General features: G+C 38.4%; 1 protein-coding gene across 1 annotated transcript in view; it reads right to left on the reverse strand.

The window, feature by feature from the left end:
* ece2a (endothelin converting enzyme 2a) overlaps positions 1–12,326 on the reverse strand; it is a 103,606-nt gene that overhangs the window by 42,839 nt on the left and 48,441 nt on the right. The window contains exon 3 of the mRNA XM_041991448.1: positions 6,420–6,703. Within this exon, the coding sequence (XP_041847382.1) occupies positions 6,420–6,703 (284 nt within the window). The remainder of the gene's footprint in view (positions 1–6,419; positions 6,704–12,326) is intronic.

A 12,326-nucleotide genomic window follows, 5' to 3' on the forward strand; every position in this document is an offset into this window, starting at 1 on the left:
TGCATTTGAGGAATTTAATGCATTAAAAACAAAGCCTTTAAAAATTACATTATCAAAATGATGTTGTTATTAATATAAAATATGATAATAATCTGCTTTGTTTCTAAGCAGATTAAGGGGCCTGGACCATTAATTTGATGTCAAATGGGGAAAATAGTTATCCTGATTGTTGATGTTTGCTGTAACTGAACAATTGATGTTGTTTATTTTTTTTTCTTTTCTTTTAAACAGGTACCTCCAAAGATTTGATGGACCAGTCCAGTCATACCTGCAGCTCTTTTCTAGAACACTCAGAGTCACTGTCAAGCCTCATGTTGTACCGTACTATACACCCAGCACACTATCAAAAGTTAATAATCTTATGTTAATGTAATGGTAATGTTATAATTGTGTATATATAGCTTAATCAGACTAAAACAACAACAAAAAAAAGTTTTATTATGGATCTGTATCTATGTTTTCCTGATCATACACAGACTGAGCTCATATCTGCTGCTGATCTATAAAGCACAGTAGTAATAATACAGTCGTCTGTAAAATGTGCTACATTTGTACAATGTAAGCTTCTTTGTTACTTTATCTGCATGAATATGAAATAGATACACCAAATATTTAATCTTTTTCACCACTACCTGCATTCCAAATATTGCAGAGGTGTGCGGTTTAGGTGCCTTAAATAACCTTGTATATGTATGCCACCCCAACAATGATCAAAGATCTGTGTTGGCCAGTGATGTGTGTGCACACACTCCAGCCTACAGATCCAGAATGCATATCGGACAATTTGTTGCTTGAGCCACCAGAAAATCAGACAAAAATATACATTTTTTTTAAGCTTTTCCCAGTGGGTTGAAGATGGAAGTGAGTCATATTACAGCTCAAAATGGATCAAATATAGGTTTTATTAGCATTGACACTTTATCTCTGAGCTTTAAGAATATTTAGAGCGACTCCACTTAGTAGAACTGTCTTATTCAGAACATTTCAGAAGTTGGACTGTCCTCTGTGTTTTTTTTTTTTTCACACCGTTTCAGTTATTTATGGAAAGTTAGTCCGTGATGAGGTTTGAAAATGAGACGTGAGGTCAAAGCTAAGTGCAGCAGTCACATGATGTTTAATGATCGTCGCACAAGACAGACGACAGGAATTACGACAAAAGCGAGTGAACGCTTTAAAACAAGTGAAGAAAAAAATGGAGATTTCCAATGTAAACAAACACTGCTGTGTGTGTGTGTGTGTGTGTGTATTTTTTGTCATCTTAACTATTTCATCCTCACTTCCTTAATAATTTTAAAACATCTTAAGCAGTTTATTTGCATTGCATATCAACCAGTTCTAATTTGGTCCCCACATTTCTTTTCCCACTAGCAGTAATTTTTTTAAAAAAACTTTATAAAGTAAAAAAACTATACAAACAATATAAACTATAAGGAGAAGTGAAAGAATATGCCACATTGTCGTAACAGGCATGCAGGATAAGGATCATTTCTACTTGTATTCCAGAATATGTGCCTTTATTACCAATCAGAGCAATGAACGGCATTACTCATTTGTCTTGATCGTACGGAAATGTTCAACTAAATGAATATAATCGGGTCAGAATGTTCCAATTGGTAATGTTGTGGAACTTTGTTTGGTTTGTCTTCTGTCTGTGCACCTTTTGAGACGTTTGACACGAGTGAGACGACTTCTTCATTTACAAGGTTTAATAAGAAATAAAAAATGTACATGCTCACGCGCTAAAAAAAAAACTATATTGCCTCCAACGTCTCTGGCATGTTTACATGAAGCATTTTTTATTCTGATTAGGCTTTTAATATGAAGGTAAATATATAGACAAACTTGTAAATTTGATGTGAAAACTTGTCAAAAATGTCAAAAATCTGAACTTGTATGTCAAACTTTTCTGCTGTACAGAAAAATCACACACACACACACACACACACACACACAGATATGCATACGAACTGAATTTTAAAAATTTTAAATTAGAGAAAAGGACAATACATGTAATAGGGTGAGGAAACAATTTACACATGTATGTTAAATTTTGACCTGCAGAAGATTTTCACACAAAATTTCTGGATTGTGAACTTCCATGTGCTCCGGCCTTATCACTCCAAACACATTGTGATTCTCAGTAAGTATAAACTGGGCGTAGGTGTGAGGTTTTTATGGGGATCTTTAACTAAGAAGCACAATAGCAATAGTGCATAATTTAGAAATGTCAGCATTTCAAATGTGGATGTTCAGAGCCCGACCTTTTCCACTGTTACACCTAATGTGATTATGTATTCAGTCTATGTATTGAGCCTGACCCAAAACCTGTAATTACAAAGTAAACTTTGGATTATGACTCATTAAGGTGAGCTTAAAATGTGGCAGTGATAATATTATGAGTAATTACTTCCCATTCAGAAATCTTGATTTACCTACTTCAGTTAATAGTGGTGTACACTTGTCTTAGCATGTCAAGGTCTAGCATGGTTAATGGTCAAAACATTGTCATTGTCGTGTTGACACAGAGGTGGCCAGAGCTGCAGTCAGTTTTTGCTGAGTGCACTCAGCATCTTGACAGTTAAATGATGGGCTGTGGAGTGGAAATGTTAAGTGCCACTCTTACTGATTTCAGTGTCAGAAAGTAATTCACAGATAAACTCTCATTGTAACAGGACATTCAAATCATGACTGGAGTGTAGGGAAACTAACTGTACAGGGTCAAAAGGTTAAGACCAGAGCTATAACACTGTCACCACTACCACAAAGAAAGCATATGCCTAATCTTTCAACTCCTGTGTTGTAAAAATGAATCTGTCCATAGATGCTTATTGTATCATTTGATGCTAACCTTTCTAGTTTTAACCACATATTGCTCCAAGCACTGGATTTAATCCTCTTATGATGGACAAAATAACATTTATGAGAGCTGCAACAGTTTTAAGAATTTGGCAAATAAATTCCAGTCTGTGACCTGGAAATCATGTTGTCATGTATTGTACCTACACGAAACATACAACCTGCAGTGCAGTTGTTGTACAACATTCAACAACATTATGATTATAATACCACACTTAAGCATTCTCAGACTTTGGTAAAGGTTGCTCAATAGGTATAGAAATACAGAATCCTGTATTATATTAATCTACACAGAGTTTTCAAAATGGATATGGAGTATGAAGCCATTGGCCCTGGACGGAAAATGCCTCTAGTGCATTTTACAATACACTGGGGATTAACTAGTTAATGCAGGTAACCAGTCACTTTCAATAATGTAGAGCTGGGCCTCGCTTTTAGTGAGCATCACGTCCAGATAGTGCAACATTTGTCACAAGCATGGTTATCTTAAAGAAGACATAACCTTAGTTGAGTGCATAAACACAGAGCCTTAGAGGCACTTTTTTCCTGTCATCACATTTGCGTCATTTTAAACTAGAAGCTAGTGGCCATATAATTTACATGAACATATAATGCATCCAGCTGGAATTAAGTGCACATTAAGATACTTGGCTGGCTGCAAATTTTCTTTCAATAACAGAGGCCAAAAATACATCTGCAACTTTGAATGATTTCTCATTGTTATATGAACTTTAAGCTTGTCGTCATTCACTTGGTCTCAAATGTCTGCAGGGCATGACCAAGGATTTACAAAGCTGCCTTCTTTCTTTATGTACATGAGCTACAAAATACATTCTCCTCAGAGACACTCCATTTTTTTAATATGCTTTTTACAGTTTACCCAGAAAAAAAAAGTGTTTTTTTTTTGACCAACTTTGACCTCATGCTGGTACAATTGTTAATATGATATCTAAAGTAATCCTCCTCTCATAATGTTGCTTGTGGGGATGCTCCACTGTGCTTTCAATGAAAGCACAGTCACTATTTTGACCAAAACTGTTAGAAAGAAAGGATTATATATCTCAATTCTAACCTTCCAGGGTAAATTATGTTTTTTTTCCCAGCAAAATAGCAATAATTAAACCCAAACAATATCTTTTACCCGTCTTAACCAGATGGATAGACACTTTCATTACCCTGCAGGAAAATTTAGACCAGAGTGATTTTGTTCAGTAAACCACAGTTTAGTATGAATTTGAACTCTAGTCTTTAGTGTAAAAAGATGGGAATTAATAACTGATTCCAAATTAGTAACACTGTTGTCACAAAATGTAAAAGTCTTACATCCTCTCTTGACAGTAGAAGATCCAAACTTCTGGTAGGTAACATTGTCTTATATTGTCTGGTATAAAAATAATTTTCTGAGATGGGGGTCTTAAATGATTTATTATTGTCAAGTTGCATGCTTATAAGGCGTTTCGTGTAGCATGCAGTGGGTGCTGCACTCTGCTTCCAAACCCATTAACATCAATGTGTTCTGCTACATGAGAATAGATCAGTCCTGTGCTGAGCTGAGCTAGGTGTAGATTCAGTCAGACAGAAGGTGGACTCTGCTCTGAAGTTCAAATACTTTCAACTTGGGTGCAGTCAGGGCCGGTTCTAGGAATGCATACATGAGGGGGCAGGCATAAATTTGAAGGGGGCATTATGAGTACATACTTCAGCATTTTCTTGTTGTTGTTTTTTAAGTGTTTCTTTAACGGAACTGTGCTGTTAGTGGAGTCCAACTTCAAAGAAATCGATTGCACTTTGTCAGGCCTCTACTCTAAGACCTGTCCAGCTTGGGTGTCCCACCTGAAACCAAAGCTCCTGCTGGTATAGCTCTTAGAGTCACTGAGGCACGCAAACCCCCTGACCACAATAAGGTGGCAATCCCTCAGGGGGGGAACAGAAAATATCAATAACAAAATGAAGTAAGAAAAAAGAAAAGAATGATCCATTATCAAAGCTTTAACAACCAACAAAATAACAATTGCCCTATTGGACAGCCATTAGATGTCTAAGCATTTTGAATAAATTTGAAACTAATAACAATAAACTCAACTATCTGTGTGTTTGTTTCTGTCTGTATATAGACCATAATGATTAAAGAATCATAACTATCAAGCACAACAATAACAGAGCAAAAAATTAAACCCCCTACCAAAATAAGGCAGTGAACCTTCAGGGGGAAATAATGATAATAATAAATGAAAATGAGTAAAAACTAAATGATCCTTCATCAAATTTTAAGAACCAACAAGGCATACATGAAGCTCTGAGCTGAACTGCTGAAAGCAGCGGGAATGTAGAGTGAAACTTTCTGTTATTTTTTTCTTCAAACTAGCATGCTGAACTAAAGGCTGGGCGGAGCTTGAGGGGTCTCATATGCGCAGCTCGTTTTCCCTCAGTCTAGTACCGAGGAGGCAGTCACATCTATGGCCCGTGCGTGATTGATCACTGCTCCTACTAACAGGCGTAGACACGTTTAAATAGAACAGAAACAAACCCCAGTTGACAGAATAGATGCAATAAATACGTCTGTTATTATAAGTATTTATTCAGTATCGCTACAACACATTTAACAGAGCTTTACTCTATAAGTTTTACCGCTGGAGCTCAGCAGCCGCTCTCTCTACGAGGGGGAGAAATATGACACCGCAAGATCAGGCTGTATGTCAACTCATTTGCATACTAAACACTGATTGGTTGTTTTCTGTGGTGGTGGGAAGGACTTGTTGAAGACAGTACAATGGATCCTGTGAAGCTCCGACACACAGCGTTCAGTACAGAGGGGAGAGAGCGTTTGGAGAGATTTGCCCATTTCGGCGCATTTGATTGAGGGGGCAGAATGTTTGTTTGAGGGGGCACTGCCCCCTCTTGCCCCTGCGTAAAGCCGGCCTTGGGTGCAGTACTCTCTTACGACACACTGTTGTGTCCAGTTGGAGGTAAACTAGCAGATTGCACCAAATCACCCACTTCGATTGCCAGACATTGTATAAAGTGAGGGCTGCCTAATGTTGGTCCTCATTTTTGGAGGTCTCCTGCAAATCTCTTCAACAGGCTGTCAAATCCTCTGTACCAGACCTGGAAGCAGTCACTGTATAGGTGCAGCTGCTGGATGAGCCTACACTGTCCAAACTTCAGTCTTGCCATGAGGATGATATGAACCCACACCATCTTAGCTGCTGCTCCACTTCAGTAAAATGAATGCCAGTGCTTTCCTCTGACAGCTTGACATGTTCATCCTACATCTAAGTCTGCAGCTGGCAAAATTAGATCTTAGAAATCTTCAGGCTCCTTGCAGCTGGCACTGAAATTGGACACAATTTGAGCATGTACATCCTTCTCCCCTGCTCTACATGCTGACCTGCAGTGAGTGCAACACATAAAGAATCCTATGCAAAACTAAGATTTCTCAACATGAAAGAAGTTGAATTTTTTATGGAATTAAGGTAAAGTTTAATAGCTTCTTTTACTGTACTAGGAGCTCAGTCCACAAAATACCAAACTCTATGGCAAAATACAAAGATCTTTAACAATACCTCTGTGAGCGCTTGGTGAATGAAACAAGCAGTTTCAGGGGATACCTCCCATGGTGTTTTCTCATCCACCATTATCGCATCCAACGTGGCCTTCTCTAGGATAACATCAAAGGATGCGTCAGAGAAAGAGAGCTGGCGAACATCCATCTGCTGCCAGGTCATACCGGGACAGCCGCTGTACCTGGCACTCATAGTACTGATGCACACTGAGGAGTAATCTATGTTGGTGATGGCGTGGTAGCCGGCGCTGTACATGTCACCACTCATGCTGCTGTTTCCACAACCTGAGGGTACAGAAATAAAACAAGACATGAGCCATCGCCAGGTGAAAAGGGCAACCCCCCTGAGGTACGGAGGTAAAAGGGTCATGGGGAAAGATGATTAAATCAAGCGGAAGAACTGGGAAGAAGAAGTGACTCAGTCACATAGCCCGAGTGTTCTCATGTGATCATGACCAGATTACTTGAGTGAAAAAGACACACAAAGATTAATATTAAAACCATGTTCAGTCAGGAGCAGCAAGCTGAGCTGGAAACAGGTTGATGTAAGGCTTTGCTGTTCATACTGTACTGTTAGAACAGAAGAAATGGCATCAGTATGAAAAGATGTGAAATCATTTAACCAGCAGGCAGCTGTCCCATTGTTGTAGAACACTTAACTTAATAAGTACAGTGTGTCAGTCATTAAAATGTTATTGACTATAATTATAGTGTCATCTCTTATTTACAAGCCTATTTATAAATGTAGATTATTTATTATGTTCCAAACTTCAGTGCAATGTAGACATTAAATGTTATGCTACTGACAGGCCTAAAATAACTATATGCATTTACTTAAATTAAATTAGTCCTACTTATATTTAACTGTCTTATTTCTATGTTACTTTTAAATATTTGTATTTTTTCTGTTTGTCTACCTTTGTTTTACCTTTGTGATAGCTTGTAGAAGTTATTAAGAACCAATGATATATGGTAAATTATAAATGTGTTTGTTGCTTGCTGAGGTCTCCTCCAGTTGAGCAATAATGGTACAGTCCAACAGTGAACTATTAAACACAGCAACTGAGCAATATCTTTATTTATGTGAGAAATCAGTCTTCGAAGCATCAAACCAAATGTGACTAATTTGAAATTAAACAGAGACAATGAACCATTATTTAAGTTACATAACTAAACAAAACAAAAAAAACAAACACTTTTTCCATTTGGTCGGTGAAATTTAACACAGCATTACAAGTGTTACATCGGTGAAAACCTTCAACTTTAAAGGTTACAAACGCTTGAAGGTCGTGAAGCTCATCCTGTAATGATGTCAGACTTCAAAAAGATCATCGAGGTTTGAACCTGCAGCTCGCTGCTGGGTGACAAGACAGATGAAAGGTGAAGGGGGGAGCAATAACATGATGGCAAAGGAAAAGTGAAGAGACTCACATGTAGCGAGACAAGATGAAAATAACCAACTGAATGCAGCATCTCATCTTTCGCATCAGATGACTCAGATTGTGGAGATGGAGGAGGAAGAGGAGGAGGAGTGGGCGGAGAAGATCGGCAAAGACAAAGAGGAATAGAAAAGAGTAGGAGGAAGACTTGTGGAGGGGACATATAAACTCTCTTGGAGTTCAAATTCCGTTTCAGTAAAAGATCATGTGTCAAAATGGAAATTTTTTCTTGTACTTTTTAAAATGCATGCACATGCATTGCATCTGTCTGGCGACATGTGAGAGTGTGATAGGTGGGGCTGTGACTTCCAGCAGCACGCTCGCAATGACACCTCAGTTGCAAACGTTTGTTATCACCTTACTGCTTTCACTAATTACCAGCCTGCAACAGCTTCGCAAATGTGTCTAAGGATGATTCAGTTTTCAGTCTCACACTAAACATGTAGATGTGTATGTGCTTGCCTGTTTGTTGTACATGTGGAAACCTTATGTTGTACAGTCACAGGTGGCATTAAATTTCACACAGGCAGCAGCAGACGAGTAGAAGGCAAAAAATGTGAGAAAGACAAAAATAAAGATTAATTTAAAGTGAGAAAGAAAAAAATGTCATAAGATAAAGCAAGAGCTGGAAATACTACACAATTTTCACTCCACACTCTACAAAACATCTGAAATAAACAATCGGAATATATTTGAAGAGACTTCAACGGAGATTTAATTCCAGGAGATTTCCTTATGTTCCCCTGTTTACAGAGACTTAAATGCAAATGAACATTATTTTTTATACTATGTCAAGAAGTATTTGCATGAATTGACTGCCTTAAGTTTCTCCTTGGTTGTTTTGTTAGTGTGGTTTGGGTTTTTGTCCATCTGCACCGTGAAGTGCTGCTCCATCAGTGTTTCTGCATTTGGCTGAATCTGAGCAGAAAGTATAAAATTCATCCAGGTGCAAATTTACTGAAAATCATGTACAGCCTTATTTATGTGTAAATTCACCAGAGATTCACCCTGCCTAAAAACCTCCCCCAACTTTGATGTGACTACACTAAAATTAAAGCTGAGAGTCTGCACTTTGAGTCCATGTTTGTAATATAACTGCAGCATGCATTTGCTTTGCTTAGCAGCTAAAATAAGAATCACATTAAATGTAAAATAACATACTAAATCATAGAACAGTGTTTATTTCTAAATAGCAGATCTTTATTCATACAAACGTCTGTGTGTACTTGGATGTACTTGGATGGACATCATAGGGTGGGAGGCTTGCTGGCTGTCTTTGAGAAGCTGACTTATAAACAAGGAAGGAAAATATGTCATTAATACTTGTCACATGAATAACTGAAAGTCTCTTTATGGATGGTGGAATATAACAAAATAAGAAACAAACCTAAGCTTAAGAAAATATACTGCATGTTGGAAAGCCAACTTCAAAAATATGGAATGACTCCCTCTAAAAACAGTGAAACAGCAAATAAATAAATAATAATAAAAAAAAAAAAAACTTGTTGCTTTAACCTTAAAAGCATAACCAATTTCACCACCATTGTTAAGTTGGTGTTAAAAATTAGAACCTGGTTTCCAGGCCACATATGGTGCTGTGCACTGCGAGTTAAATCACTCCTGTTCTCCCATCTCAAATCCCCAAGCACGCCAAACATTGTTTCCAAAGGGTTTTCCCCATAGACAAGGCTATGGATGTGAATGCATGCGTGAGAGATCTTTTTCCATGTACTCTGCTCTGAGGAAAGGGTGTCACATGACTTGTTGTTCCTAGGGGTTGTCGTGACAAATATAGTTGCGAGGCTCTCATCAAGGACAAAAGTTTCAATCGGTCTCTGTGGCATCAGCTCTGACCCCTGAAACCCCTGACCTATACAAACACATAGACCTGGCCCTAGAAACTGCCGTTACATCATCTTGTGTGCATGTGAGGGAAATATTATCTTTAAAACAGCTGTGGTGAGGGTGGTCCTCAAAGCGGGGGACTTTCATTTTCTTTGTATCTTCTGGCACGTCTTCAAATATCTGAGGGTTAAATGCTTTTCTGGTTCAGATTAGACTTAAGGTTAAAATAAATATATCATGTAGCCTCAGTAGGAGCATCCTGCCAATCCAAGCAAATTTGAGGCTTGATATCTGTTTCCTTCCAGCTAATATAGCTCCTCATAACCAAAGAATGCATTCTAACAGGATTATTCAAAGCAGTAGAGGGTGACACTAAACCTAGAGGTGTCATATCACCTCTTTCTGCTAGCCATGTGAGTGTGTGATGGAAAATTTAAGCCCTGGTCTTAAAATGTCTCATAACATCCATAATAAATCTACTAAAACAAACTGGTTAACACCATCCATCAATCATTACTTGAGCCATGAGTGTAGTTTGTTCGTCTTGGCTCATTGTTTGCTTTTTCAGCCTCCTTTTATACAGGAAGTTCTGCACAAAAAGGGTTTTTATTTTTAATAGGACAAGAACTGCTACTACAAAGAGGAATTTGTCCGCAGATGGAGGACACTTCCTACAGCAGACACAGAAATGCTTTGTTCAACAAATGCATCAGATTGAGTGTCTGAATGCCGTCAGTATTCTAGTAACAGCTTAGCGTGTTCCTATCAGCCATGGAGATACACCACAGGAAAGTAAATCCTCTGAGGCAATCCGGAGGAATAACACAGGAATCCTCTGCAGCTGCTAAACAGTTCTTTTACCAAATAAAGTGGGAAAATAGCCCTGCAGTACATTCCTGTGTGATACTTTTGATGAAAATACAGTTGTTTTTTTTTTTTTTTTTTTTTTTTTTTCTTTTTACTAAACTTAAAGGTAAAAATTGTATTCTTCTTTATGTAAACCATTTGTTCATGCTACAAATAAGTAAATATGAAAATAAAAAATGCAATTAGCAGAACTTTCTACAGAAGAATTTGATATATCTGAACAGGATTAATTAGATTAATGCAACATGGACAATTTCTGTCACAATTAAGGGAATAGCATCCTTATATGGAGCCCATCCTACAGCAGAAATGTAGCATCAAATTTCATTCACTCCACTTCCTTGACTTGTGCAAAAGGTTGGAGAACTGACCTTGGAGCTTTAAGCTCCAGCAACTCTACAGAGTCCATCTATGGTATGGAGGGGTGGTGGGTGGGGAACCCCTGCGCGTGAGCCAGCAGTATGAAATATCAAAGCTGCTATGAGGTGAGCTGAGTGCAGCAGTGGAAACTCCATGATGTCAGAGGCATGTGTGGTATTCAATCATATCCCAGATTGGTTTAGACATATTAAGGGGACTGTGGCCAATGCTGATGAAAGGTGATATACACATGCACACTTAGCAACAACATTCAGTTCCACCCTCGGCGCTCGCCCAGACTCTGGGCAAGCCCGAGGTAAATTGATGCCATGATGACACTTTGCTAACTTTAGCTGCAACTGCTGTAAATGTCAACAAATGGAAAGCTCCCATGCGGAACCTGTTTGTTTTTGTATGTGACAGTGTGTATGTGTGCATGCACATTAATTATGTGGCTGTATGTGAGTGTATGTTTAGTACAAAGATGAAAATGGGGAGGAATTTTCCATTATTTACACTGTGGTGAAACTAATTTATAAAGCTTGCACATGTTGGGGGCGTCTGTGTGTCTGTGTATGTGCATCAGAACATCCCACAGTGTCACATGGGATCTATTTATAACCAATTAACCCCCATTATCTTTATTATAAGTCAGTGTCAACTGTTATAAGTGTCACCAAACAGAAACAACTCTTAGAAAGAAACTGATCCAGAATCAGTCTCTGCCTTTGTAAGATGTCAAAAAAGGTGATGGTAACTGGGTAAACTGGATCTCTGATGTTGCAATCCCTCTTCATCAAGATAATGAGCTTGTTGTGGAAGGTTTTCCACTCTTTCCATAAACCTTCATTAGTTGTACAGTGGGGAAGAACATGGACTGATACTTTTGTCCTAGAGGCTTTAGGTACTAGTTTGTTGTCCACACACTACTCAAACAGATGTTGTGAATCCTCCCAGTGGTCTGTCTCTGTCATCTAAAAACAGGCCAACAACAACAGTCATATCAGCAAACATGACAATGTAAAAATAGCAAATTAGGGATCCAATCATGGCCTTTTACTGGTAAGTAAACATCCCATAATCCCACGGCAGGGTGACAGTACTAAAGTAAGATTAGCCACTTTAACCATGAATTGAGTGCATGTTGAAAGCAAAAATACAGCACAGAAACCACCACCTGCTTGGGTTGTCCAGATGGTCATTTAAAATCCAATGGAAATGTGTTTCTCTGTTGATCTGTTTGCAACAGCGTTTGTGTGTGTGTGTGTGTGTGTGTGTGTGTGTGTGTGTGTGTGTGTGGGTGGGTGGGGCTTGTGTCTGAGAGCTTGTTGGTGTCCTTCCTGAGAAATGTGGATGGATGGGTCAGTGTCCTCATTTCAGCTGTCAAAACAAGCAAA

Source organism: Melanotaenia boesemani, chromosome 8, assembly GCF_017639745.1.
Source record: "Melanotaenia boesemani isolate fMelBoe1 chromosome 8, fMelBoe1.pri, whole genome shotgun sequence".
Lineage (NCBI taxonomy): Eukaryota > Metazoa > Chordata > Actinopteri > Atheriniformes > Melanotaeniidae > Melanotaenia > Melanotaenia boesemani.